The following is a 12,876-nucleotide window of genomic DNA, read 5'->3' as shown; positions in this document are numbered from 1 at the left end:
TTATTTTGGGGACCAAAAGAAGCAACATGAATGTTCTTCTCTTTAGCTTGCACTTTGTGGAAAAAAATGTAGCCTAATTGAAGTCACGTTGTGAGCCAGTTAAGGGCAAATTTTAGTCCTGTCAACTCACTTTGCCCTAAACACATTGACTAAACCTAATGTGATTAGCTGAATCAGTCCTGCTGATCAAAGCGTTCATCAATCTGTGCTAGACTAAGACCCTCCTCAATCAGAAATGAAGACCTTGAATTAAAAGGAACTTAGGGTCCATCCTATGTAATATGAATCAAAGGAAACAGGCAAAAAAATAAGAGCAGCGGAAACCTTTTTATAGGCATCTGTGAGCATGTTCCCCATGGCCTGGACCAGAAAAGAGAACTCAGGCCTTTTCTCAAACTTCTCTTCCCAGCATTTCCTCATCACCTCATAACTGCAAGGAGAAAGAATCAAATACACAACGCTACCCTCATTCACTTAAGGCACATACATGTTATAATAAATGCATAAGACTGTTCTGGTTTACATTTAATGAATTCAAAGCACCCAAGCAATATATTACAAATTTAAACCATCACGGGTGCAGTTTATAATATTTTAAGGATGAAAACAGCATATGGAAAGATCAGACATACATTTCCTCTGAGGCATGCATAGGTTTGGCCATGCGATATCCTCCTTTTAAGGCATTATAGAACAGCTGATTCATGGGCAGATCTGGATATGGAGTTCCTCCTGTAGAAATTCAGTATGAGCAACAAATGTTAAAATCTTTTTCACATGAAATAGCGAAATATGAAAGAACCCAGTGGGTTTCAACACTCACCCAGGGTGAAAATCTCCCACAGCAAAATGCCATAAGACCAGACGTCACTAAGTGTTGTGTAGAGGTTATGGAAGATGCTCTCTGGGGCCATCCATTTCAGGGGCAGGAATGTCTGCAAGGATAAGACACACAATATTAATTAATAAATACAGGTTAATGCGAATGCTGATATTCACATTCATGGCATTTTTCAATTTCAGTTTATTCAAGTTACAGATATGAATGAAGGGATAAGAGTATTTCCCAAAGGTTCTTACTGGTAGCATGATATGTTTACCTGAGCAGGGAACCAACCCTAACCTTCTGCATAGAAGGCAATTGTGTTACTCATCAGATTAACCTTGTTATGAATATTGTGATATGAATACAACATGACTATTAACTTGTGAATAGAAAGCTGCATCAGTATTCAGGAAACAAACTAATTAATATAGATTGGTTATGCAGTCATACTGAATTCAAAGGAGCATATTTTTAGGAGACAAATCCTACAGGGATTTGGAGATCTGTAGTAATCTTTATCATTTGAACCTGCAACCTTGAGTTCATACCCACCATTGCAGCTCTCCAGACCATCTTTTATAACTTTGTAGTCTACACTGGCAAGAGACTAGTTCTAAAGGGCATTAGAAGCACTCTACCCCACAGAGAACTCTCTAAAATCCATGTTCTGAAGGCTGTACTCACACTGCCTTTAGAGATGTAGTTATTGTCGTGCATGATATCTCTGGCCAGTCCAAAGTCACAGATTTTCACCAGCTTTCCCTCACAGATCAACACATTCCTTGCTGCCAAGTCCCGATGAACACACTGGAAAGAGGGAAGAGTTAGAGTTCTTGATCATTAACCAGCTGGAAGCAACACAACTTGAGCATAAGAGCTATATTAGACATAACAAAAGGCAGGTATTTGTGGATCTGAGAACACATTAAGCTACAAAAAACATGCATAACTGCTAAGATTTCAAATGTCATGCAACGATAAAAGCAGTAATTTCTCTTTCATATACATTCCATTCTGAAATAATTAAACTAATGTATGGCAGTAAACTTGAAAGAGTTGGTATAAAGATCTGTGTCCATACATTTTTAGAGGCCAAAAACTCCATGCCTTTGGCCACTTGGTAGCTGAAGCCCACCAGATCAGTGTAGCTCAGGATGGGGGAATCACTGATGACAAGTGTGAGGTCCACTCTGTGACCTAAAACACACACAAACACAAATATAAATGCACACAGGCCTTTTGGCTAAGTGACATAAAGAATACTTTGATCTTTCATCTTTGAGAGATAGACAAGGGATGTACAGATGTTAAGATACAGTTACTGAAATACTGCAAATTAATATAAGAAGCATTTGGTGTTCTTAGAACAGAGGGCTGACTGCCGCAGAGTCCAGACCATAATATTACTAAATGTAAATGGGTTTACTGTGAGAAGCAGAAAGTGTAACTGGTAGCTAAGACAGAACATCGGGGTGGGGAAATTTATCTCTGCAGATATGTTTGAAGAACTGAAAGCAAGTCTCCTATAAAGAATGCTGTAATAAGAGGAAATCCTGGGCAGATTTTAAAACTTAGTTTTGAGGGCGTCTGTGTGAATTTATATATAACAAAAATTCCACTAAAACAAATAACTGGTATTTAGTGGTTACATTTTTAACTGATAAAATTATTTTTTATGAATAATTCATAGAATCAGAACCATCCTTGGTTCATTCGGTAGCAGAGCATTTACTACCACATGTGCCCAACACCTGTGGAGGCATGTGCTGGCATTTATCAATGTCTAGGTGCCAAAAAACACATACTTAAAAGCAAATTTGTTTTTTTATTCTGTCTTTATTTGGGTAGTGGGTCTATGAATATAAACAGCGGCTTTAAAATATATTACTTATAGAAACCATATGCATATGATAACAAGCAATTACAAATGATGCACAACAGCTGATTTGAAAACAGACGCTAGGTCTGTAACCATATAAAGCACAATATGCAGCAAGGTATATTCTTAATTTAACTGTTCTTCCAGTGTTTTTGCTGTCTGGAACTGACAGATTTCTTAGCTGTATTAAACATGCATTCATTATAAATGATTGATATTACAATCAATGCATTTTTCGTGTTATTCTTCTTACATTTTTATTATTATTTACCAGCACTTTTTTACCTAACCTTTATCTGCCCTATCTGTATGTGGAGTTGCCTACCACAGACAATAATTTAATTGACTACTTAGAAAATTACCCAAAACTTGACTCTAAATCCTCTATGTGCACAATAACCTCGACGTGCACCGACATATTAGTTTATATTATTGTATTTGGACAAAAACTGCTTCTGTGTCAGTTTGACATCTGAAATCAATCTTGTCAACAGAGATTTAGGCCCCATTTGCAGCCATAACACTTTGTACTCTTTAAACTAAGCATTTAAGCATTTAAACACAGTCCAATTTATACTTTATTATAAGGGGGGATTTATACCCCCCTTCCCAATGTACAGCATTGAACAACACTTAAACAGCATTGAACATCGGTCTCCTTAGATTTATGTATATGGGACATGGATTTTGGCAAGACATCATATGCTAAAGATGGCAAAAAAAAGAGTGAAAATCACTGGATTATTCTTTTAATATAGTTTTTATCAGGAAAAAAATTTTTGGACATGTGTTTTTAAAGTTTTATTGCTGTCCTGTGTACCTTGCTCCTGGTAGATATCCTGCTGATATGGAGATTCATATGGAGAAGGCTGGATGTCTGCATATTTTATGGTGTCTGTGAGCCCCTGCATGGGCACATATTCAGTCATTTCTTCTTTACTCATGTCCATATAACCACCGTCACTCACGCTGCCGAATGACACATAGCTGAAATATGAAACAATGGGGAAGAGGAAGACAACAAACCATTGACTATAATCAATGATAACACCTTCAAATACCAAAGATAATAAAAAGATTTTATAGCTGTTAGTGTTATGAATATTATTGTAGAAGGGTTCCATAAACAGCATAAAGGCAAAGCCTTATCATAAAGATATGGTAAGATCTCTGTAACTGTATCATGGAAAAAATATCAGTGACACATATCGCAATAGCACTGTATGTTAATAGAACCTATTATCATATTAACAATGTGTGTTGTTTTACATAGAATAGTGTGGGTAACTTTTTATCAGATTTGCATGGTATCATACCCTTTTCCAGGGGGCACTTCAGTGTCCAGGCAGATCTGGCTGTCATTACCATTAGCGAGGAGGTTCTTGTTTGCATAGTTCTGCAGGAAGCTCTGCTTGTTCCTGTGCAGATAGTCCACCAGGTCGCCATAGCGGCAGTACTCCGTCACTAGGTACAGGGGGCCTTTGGCGAAGGAGGAAACAGAGGGATTCAGACTCTCTAAAAAACAACTTTACTGATGGTGATGAGTGTATTCAGTCAGTATAGATTTGTCTGATGTTGGAGCGGTTACAGACAATGAATGAATGAATGGAGTGCTTGCGGAGAATAGTACCTTGTTTGGTGCAGGCTCCAAGAAGGTTGACGATATTGAGGTGAGGACCAAGGTGACTCATGATTTTCAGCTCGGACATCAGAGCCTGAGTCTCACTCCTACGAGCCGTCGCTATATGACAACAAGGGAAGACAATTAAAAACTCACATTACAGTCTATAGCCTTTGTACATTAGCATTAAACATTTTTTGCAATGGTAAGAAAACCATACATTGGTTACAACCATACATTGGCATTACAACTGTAAGAAGGGAAAGAAAAATTCTTTAATACTCTCTTAGGCATATCTAGAACATCTAAAAATGCCTGTTCTTATAATTCTCTGCACTTTCAACTGATACTACGTTTGGATTTATGTAGAAAACTGAAATAATTTATCATTATAATATTTAATAAAAAACACATATTTTAAACTTTTTGATTAAAACTTGATTACATTTTTAGCCTGTGTAAAATGGAAATTAATGTATTGCATATATGGAGTAACATATAGAATTAATTATGATATTACAATAAAAATCTGAATCTTGCATAAGAATGAGAAAGAATTTAATAATTATTATAACAACAACTTTAAAATGAAAACATTCCAGTGTCAGACGTTCTTTTGTTTAAATATTCACAACCTATAAATACAGCTATTGCTGTAAACATTCTAAATATAATTACTAAAGAATTACACAATAACATTTCAATAAATTCATTAATATTTTTTTTCGTTTAGTATGTGACCTACATTTGAGCATTTTGACAGCCACTTTAGTGGAGGACTGTGCATGGCTGAGTCCATATGCTGTGGCCTCCACTACCCGACCAAATGCTCCTGATCCCAGAGTACGGCCTGGAACACAATACTTATATTTAATTCATGTTCGATTCCTCTTCAGACATATTTGATTGATCAATGCCATTTGGGAAAGTGGGGGGAGGGGGTGTGGAGTACAAATTTACTGTGATAAATTAGATTATCCACAACTCATACCGAGGACCAAGCTATCTCTGGGCATCTCCCAGGCCAGGTCATAGGGCAACTGGATGGGGTCCACGTAGATGTACTCGTGTCCATCCAAACTCACAGACTCAATCACCTTCCACCTAATCTCATAGCGGGGTTTCTGCACATAGATACACAGGTCAGAAAAATGTGGAATGAGAGCCAGTAACTATTAAACATCAGAGATCTGGCAAATGGCCTGCAACAATGTTGTATTTTAATTCCTTAGAGCTGCCTTCATATGCCCCATGTGGCAAAATAATTTTGGGTTGGTCATTTTATTGTTTTTGCTAGAGTCCCAGTATTTGTAGCTTTGCATATCCCTCTATGGGCTACTGTTTCCACTAGCTGACTAAACAGCAAAACCTTTAGCTTGAGCTGACTCTTATTGATGAACATTACGAGGCCAAAATTGGAGCACATTTAATATTTGATTTATTTTTCCCCTACAGGGCTGGCCAAAATTATGCAAACAGTTGGTAAACAGGAACGGCAATATGTTAAAATAAAGAGACGAGAGAGATGTCACTGACCTTTCTCCAAACAGCAATAAGGATGATGATGAAGATAATAGCTATGACAACCAAAGCCAAAACAGCAGCCAGAACGGCCACCTGAGAGAACAGAGCTGAAAGAAAACACAGACATTAGCCTTATTCATAGCATTCAAGGGTGGTTTCCCAAACAGGGATTAAGCCTAGGCCTGGATTACACAATTTGTATCAGGATTTTCCATTGAAAAAATGGTATAGTCCAAAACTAAGATTAATCCCTGTCTGGAAAACCACACCCAAGTAGTAAACATTACAATGTAAAAAAAAACTAGTGTAATTCACTGATATCCAATATTCAGGTCAGGTAAATAAAAACTATTGCAATGAATGCATAGAAATAATGGGCCATATCCCATGCCTGTTTCTATACACTTTGTGTCCAAATGTCTGTAGACACTGTAGACAAATAGTGAATACATCTCCACCAGAGCTGGACACTGGCAGTCACACCGCCCACATGCTCATATAAAGTCCACAGAATAGTATTAAATGAAAGGAGGCACAATGGGGCAAAACATAGTGTAGTGTGTGTGAGTGTGTGTGTGTGTGTGTGTGTGTGTGTGTGTGCGTGAGAGAGAGAGAGAGAGAGAAAGACAGAGAGAATGTGAGAACAAATCCATATAAATCCTCTTAACATGAAGATGAAGGTACACAACTACAGCTGTGAAAGAAAGCGAGAGAGAGAGAGAGAGAGAGCTGTAAGCCTGTGTCACACACACACACACACACACACACACAAGTAACTGTGTCCCCTCAGTGGTCTTTACTGGGCTGCTTCAAAGGGCCACACATTCTGGGTGTTAATGAGGAGGGATTTAAATGGATCAGGGTAGGGACTAAAGCACAGGCCCAGCTGGTTCTGTGTAAGAGTGGGTTTGAACTTTATGGCCCATGTATATTTACCCCTCCCCCAGCCCCTATATTAAGCTAAAATTACAAAGGGCTCTTTAGTAAAACTGTTCGTAGTGCGAACTTTTACACTGTGAAAGCAGCCCACTTCACACTATTACATTACTCTCTGTGCATCATTTATGACAGGTCTGTCCAGAGTGTGCTCTATTTTCAGACAAAGGTATGAGTGGATGTTTGTATCAGAACTGGCCAACATCTAAAGCAGCAAATGTTGCCCCAAAAACATCGACAAACCTCTGTATCGGATATAGAGTGCACTAAGACAGAGCAAACCCACAACAAAGGAACTATTAGCAAGAATAAATCCCAGGTCTAATGACATTTTGTGGACTTACTTTTTGAAATTAAGAATACTCCAAGAAAATTAATGTCTGCATATTTTGTGCACAATTGTTGTTCATTTGTGAAATTTAACATACTGGAAGGAAATTATAAACTGTGACGTGTGCAAAATTCTAGAGGTGCAGCCTTCTGAAGGGTTGTGAATATTTTCAAAATGTAAATCCACTCACTGCTGGTAATGAGTCTGATGTCCCGAGCTCGAGCTCCTCCCTCGTTTCTGGCCTGGCAGCGGACAGTGGTCTGCTGTAGCCGCTGGAAGGTCACCTGGCTGTGCACCTGGTGAATTTTGCGCGTGTCGTTGAAGGTGGTGTTAGTCACAATGTTGACATTTTCCGGATCGACCACCAGGGGGCTCCACACCACACTTCTGTTGCTGCACCTGGAAAGCGTCGTATTTACATCCAGGGTAAAAAAACACATTAAAACTGATATACAGACAGGAAGTGAGCGTAACCGACACACCAAAGCGCTTGTAGTGCATTAAGACAACAGAGGTTATAGATAATTCATATGAATGATTTTTCAGAAGTGCACTCAATACTAAATGCTCACCAGCAAATGTCCATTGCTGTGATGTAGAGCCAAGAGTAAATGGAACAGTTTATGCTGTTGAGGCTGTGTCTATTCGTGTATTTCCTATCCATTATGATGTACATTAGAGGGCCATAAATGTTGTAAGTTTACATAATGGCTGTAACTCAGTTGCATAACACACAAGTCACAACACATTACGTGTGTGTTGCGATGCCTTTACTCATTACATCATTACTAATGAACGAGGGACACCAGAAGGTGAAGTGATGAACTGCAAATGGTTTTGGGACAGAATTAAACTGGGTGCAAGGTTGCTGCCCACTTTCAGTGTGTGATTACTCAGAATCTGAAACTTTATGTACTGGACAAAAGAACTAACGGTTGATAAGATAATTATATTGAATAATTGGAATAGTCGATAATTTCTCTATGAAAAATATTTTGTACATGCATTTTTATTTGTTCATCTGTTGTTTTGGTGAGTGCTGTTAATCAATTAGTTGAATTATTCAAATAGTATATCAATTAGTCAAACACTTTTATATATATTAAAAGTGTTTGACAGATGTTCTTATCCTGTTTTAACTGAGTTACCAGATTTAATAATGTTGGAATGAAAGGTGAAGGCAGAGTTTGGAATAATATACGAGGACTTCTACTGGTGTTGCATCGTGTGCTTGGAGATATACAATGTTACCAACTACAGTACTTCAACCACATTTATTATAATATGCTGATGGAGGATCCATTTTTCTTTGATATCCTCTGATTTTCTGATATATATATATGAAGAAGGCAAACTCCTTTTAAAAGTTTCTGCTGTTCACTCATTACAAAATAAAAACATGCTACAAAGGGTTCTTTGAGAGATGCCAGAAAATAACCACTTTTAGTCCAACTAAGAGACATTTTTAAAGAGGCGTGTGAAGAACCTTTTAAATGATTTAAAAGTTATTAGAGAAAAAAATCTTCTTTGGAATCAAAAGTAGTTATTTTATGGTATCACTCGAAGAACTCTTTATTTTGAAGAGTGTATCTGTTATGACCATCGATACAGTTCATTCACACCAGCAGGACCTTTTCAGTTGAACAAGCTGGTGGAAGTATTTGAGTTTCACCACATAATAACACTACTGCTACTAACAAAGCGAATGATGATGATGATGATAAAGGGCACTCACTTGTGCATGTTGTCACAACTGAACCACTGAATGCTGGGAGGAGGAACTCCCTCAGCCACGCAGGTGACTGCATGCTTCTTCCCGAGCAGGTGCTGGTCAGACAGCTCAGTGATCTGAGGGGGAACTGACCACAGAGAAAACTTTTCAGAAACATCTACGCACCCATTACAACAAGGACTGGAATAGAAAACAAATCAATACATTCTCACTGCAATGTGAGATTCCACATCCTCACAGTCCATTAGTGTTGTGGTTATCTATTTGTGGAGAGGAAATGAGTTAAAAAACTTTCTCACCTTTGACCTCTATGTCAAAGGTCATTTCTTTGGAGTCATCTTCGTTGGCAACGTGAACAGTGTAGTAGCCTTTCTGCTCTAGCCGGATTCTCACTAAAGTCAGTGTGCTGATGTATCTATAGAGGAAAAAGAGGTATACAGACAGAGCATACATGCAAGTAAGTTAACACAGAGCACTCTGTTTGCCTTCCATTAGATATTTTACATATTAGGACCATATTACTTAATACAGGGGTGCTCAAACTCGGGGACATGTATCCCCAAGGGCACGCTAAGGTGGAACAAAGAATAACTCATATTTAAGAAATTGATTTTTTTATGTTTATTTTTTTTTAACTAACATTTGTTTAAACATTTCAAACATTATTACAGTTTTATGAAACATGTCAACAACACACCCATGGCCATTCAACACAATGAGCTTCAAGAATGAAGAATACTGCGCTGAATTAATCTTACTCTTTAATCCACATGAGAATAACAATTGTCCAGTTGTTGGCTAAAGAACACCTGGTGAAGAGGAGGGCTGTCGTATTCACCCAGAGAGAGTATGGGCAGTATAGATTTCTTTGAACAGAATTTGATATCTCCTGATGATTAGCTAATGCTGAGACAACTGATTAACTTGATAAGACTCATCCTGACACTTCATAGCAATACAACTACAATTAAGCGACTTGTGTTAAATTCATTAATTTGGTCATCTTTGTAAACATGTTACCTGGTCTCATGTTCCTGTCTCGTGCTTATGGTGTTATCTCCCTTGATTACAGACCCATCTTTAGTCCAACGGATCTGGGGTTTGGGGTAGGCCTCTATCTCCACCCTCAGCTGGACGTTCTCATGCAGCTGAGCTGAAACATTGGTGTCCAGGAATGATTTCAGAGCCACAAAACCTCTTGCTGCAGTAAAAGAAAAACACATCAGTCCATGTTGTAATCAGCATTAAAAAAGAAACATCTACAGAATGTTCAGAGTACTACCCATGCTCTGCATACATAAACGTTACTTGATAGCTTGTGTTGCAAGGACAAGCCTTCTTACTGAATGCTGGCAGAAGTCCCATTCAGCTTAATGAGAAACTGCATAGCACAGCTTGTTTGTTTTCCCCTATATGATGATGTACATGCTGCTAACTGCTAGCACAACATCGGTTTGGAGCTGAATGCTAAGTGCTAATTATTTAACATCAATCAACAGACACCCACACTTCTTAGCGCAAGCAATGAGTGAGGGCCATCCTACCCACTCAGAGAGAGCAAAGCCACAGGATGTTATCTTGGACTCTTGGCAACAGTTGGATGTGAAATTGCAGAGAAATCTTAAAATTTCACAATGAAGGAGTCAGCACTTAGATGGATAATTTGGTTGGGCAATGGTAAATTCATTTTTAATTTTATATGTTTTGTATTTTATATGATCACACTGTTATTTTTGTTGCAGTTGTTGTGAGCATGAAGAGGTCACTAATGATATACCTGGAAGCCTACGTGACTGTCACTGTGAATATGTGACTGCACAATCTGAAATGGAAGTTTTCATTTGGGAAATATTTGTATTCACCAAAAAGTTGAAGCAAGTAAAACTGGGTAAAGAGAGGATCCTAATTTCATCACCGTTCTCAAGATGTAGTATTTAGTCCATGCTTCATAAACATAATGATTATATGTTCCATGCATAATTTAAACTTAAATGCTACAGGGTTCATTATCACTTACAGTCATGTAATGTACTTTGTAGGACACATTACAGGTAGCTAATCGTGCAAGCGTTCCATAGAAGCACTGATGCTTTCACAAAGACTCCCATTGAGCTGCTCTTGGCTTCCAGGCAGTTTTCCTTTCCTTCATAGACCCTCAGTATTCTGAAATGGGGGGGTGGGGTGGGGGGTGGCGATGGAGCTTAAGAAACTGCTCTGTGTGTATTAGCTTAACCGCTGTGGTTTTGCATGGGGTAGGGGTGCACTGCTTAAATATAACACACCTCATTTCCAAAGAATGTCAACATTCACATGCATGATTTGAACCATGTGGAAAAATTAGGCACATGGAAGTGTATGTCATGAAAGAAAACGTTCAAAGGATGAAGGACAGCTTTAACTGGCTTTTTAAATGACATTGTTTTTCAGGTTCATTGAAGTGAACGTCACCTGTTGGTTCCAAAAATGTCAATCATGTTAAAGTTTATAACCATTTCAACACTCAGTGGAGGAAAATATATATATATATTTTATTCACTTTCCAAAAAACCTATGAACTTATGCATCTTGCCTCAATGGTAAATGGTCTTAACTTAGTTAGTTTAACCCAGGAAAAAGGAGCCCATTTTAATTTTTTTCATAATCTAATTTTTCACGTAAACAAATAAAGTCCTGTTGTCAAGTTGTTTGTAATCAGTGCTAATTTAAATGTAAATCCATCCATCCATTATCTGTAACCGCTTATCCAATTTAGGGTCGCAGAGGGTCCAGAGCCTACCTGGAATCATTGGGCGCAAGGCGGGAATACACCCTGGAGGGGACGCCAGTCCTTCACAGGGCAACACAGACACACACACATTCACACCTACAGACACTTTCGAGTCGCCAATCCACCTGCAACGTGTGTTTTTGGACTGTGGGAGGAAACCGGAGCACCCGGAGGAAACCCACGCGGACACGGGGAGAACACACCAACTCCTCACAGACAGTCACCCGGAGTGGGAATCGAACCCACAACCTCCAGGCCCCTGGAGCTGTGTGACTGCGACACTACCTGCTGCGCCACCGTGCCGCCCCTTTAAATGTAAATAAAATATAAATTAAAAATATAAATACAAGTACATTAAATATAAATTAAACATACTTGCAATAGAAAATGGAACAATTAAACAAAAAGTACATACTTTTGTAGTGTTTAGATGTGTAACATCCCAATGTTGGTTTTTAAACTTTATTTTGTATGTTTATGCACAGAGTGCAAATACGATCCTGCCAGAATTACATTTCCATAATGTTACACTGTTATCTAATGAAGTGTTGTTATTTAGAAAATACATTTGAGCAGTTTGTGAACAGACACACACAGTCTGAGTTTGAGTAATTATAAGAGGTGCTCATGAGAAAACATGAAACATTTTAGCTGTGTTAGGTTAAGGATCATATTACTCAAGGAAAAGACTCAAAAACACTAAATTTCCTCTTTACAGAGGATATGTGAAGGACTATAAGAGGCCTGTCTTTAGTGCTTACCCAGCACCGTGATGTTGATGCTGACTGAGGCTTGTTGGTTTCCCACATCCTCTCTGACATGGCACCAGTAGCGTCCCGAGTGTGCCAGCATGGTGTTGGAGATATTCAGGCATGAGCGCATGCTCACACTCGACAGCACGTCTGTCAGTGGCTCCATATATAACTGAGGGTCCAAAGATCACAAATAGTTCAGGAAGAAGCAGTGAATTCATTTAAGGACACTAATAAATACTAATAAAAGTGATGTTGCACAGTTGTTTGACCTCCAAATTCAGTCTGGGCATTTTGAGAAACTTTCAATTTATACCTGTAGATGCTGCAGCATTGTGCCCATTGGCCAGAGCACATCAATACATTAATATCAGTTTAATGGCAAATAAACTGATATTATTGTTATGATATGAATATTTAAAAGCTCTAAAATAATTTTACTTCATCAAGAATGAATATTTGTTGCTTATTACTGTTTATACAATATATTAATTAAAAACCAGTGGTC

The 12,876-nt window shown here is 38.3% G+C and overlaps 1 protein-coding gene across 1 annotated transcript in view; it reads right to left on the bottom strand.

Moving 5' to 3' along the window:
* Nucleotides 1-12,876, bottom strand: part of pdgfrb (platelet-derived growth factor receptor, beta polypeptide) — a 41,541-nt gene that overhangs the window by 3,954 nt on the left and 24,711 nt on the right. The window contains exons 6-21 of the mRNA XM_066669461.1: nucleotides 12,378-12,540; nucleotides 9,870-10,050; nucleotides 9,149-9,264; nucleotides 8,853-8,976; nucleotides 7,308-7,516; nucleotides 5,863-5,957; nucleotides 5,318-5,450; nucleotides 5,072-5,176; nucleotides 4,336-4,446; nucleotides 4,022-4,184; nucleotides 3,526-3,692; nucleotides 1,908-2,023; nucleotides 1,511-1,633; nucleotides 824-935; nucleotides 633-732; nucleotides 325-430 (exon numbers count right to left, since the gene is read on the bottom strand). Of these exons, the coding sequence (XP_066525558.1) occupies nucleotides 325-430; nucleotides 633-732; nucleotides 824-935; nucleotides 1,511-1,633; nucleotides 1,908-2,023; nucleotides 3,526-3,692; nucleotides 4,022-4,184; nucleotides 4,336-4,446; nucleotides 5,072-5,176; nucleotides 5,318-5,450; nucleotides 5,863-5,957; nucleotides 7,308-7,516; nucleotides 8,853-8,976; nucleotides 9,149-9,264; nucleotides 9,870-10,050; nucleotides 12,378-12,540 (2,124 nt within the window). The remainder of the gene's footprint in view (nucleotides 1-324; nucleotides 431-632; nucleotides 733-823; nucleotides 936-1,510; nucleotides 1,634-1,907; nucleotides 2,024-3,525; nucleotides 3,693-4,021; nucleotides 4,185-4,335; nucleotides 4,447-5,071; nucleotides 5,177-5,317; nucleotides 5,451-5,862; nucleotides 5,958-7,307; nucleotides 7,517-8,852; nucleotides 8,977-9,148; nucleotides 9,265-9,869; nucleotides 10,051-12,377; nucleotides 12,541-12,876) is intronic.

The sequence above is a fragment of the Hoplias malabaricus genome, chromosome 4 (assembly GCF_029633855.1).
Source record: "Hoplias malabaricus isolate fHopMal1 chromosome 4, fHopMal1.hap1, whole genome shotgun sequence".
NCBI classification, from domain to species: Eukaryota; Metazoa; Chordata; class Actinopteri; order Characiformes; family Erythrinidae; genus Hoplias; species Hoplias malabaricus.
The sequence above is the reverse complement of the archived record's forward strand: the minus strand, read 5'-3'. Positions and strand labels throughout refer to the sequence as shown.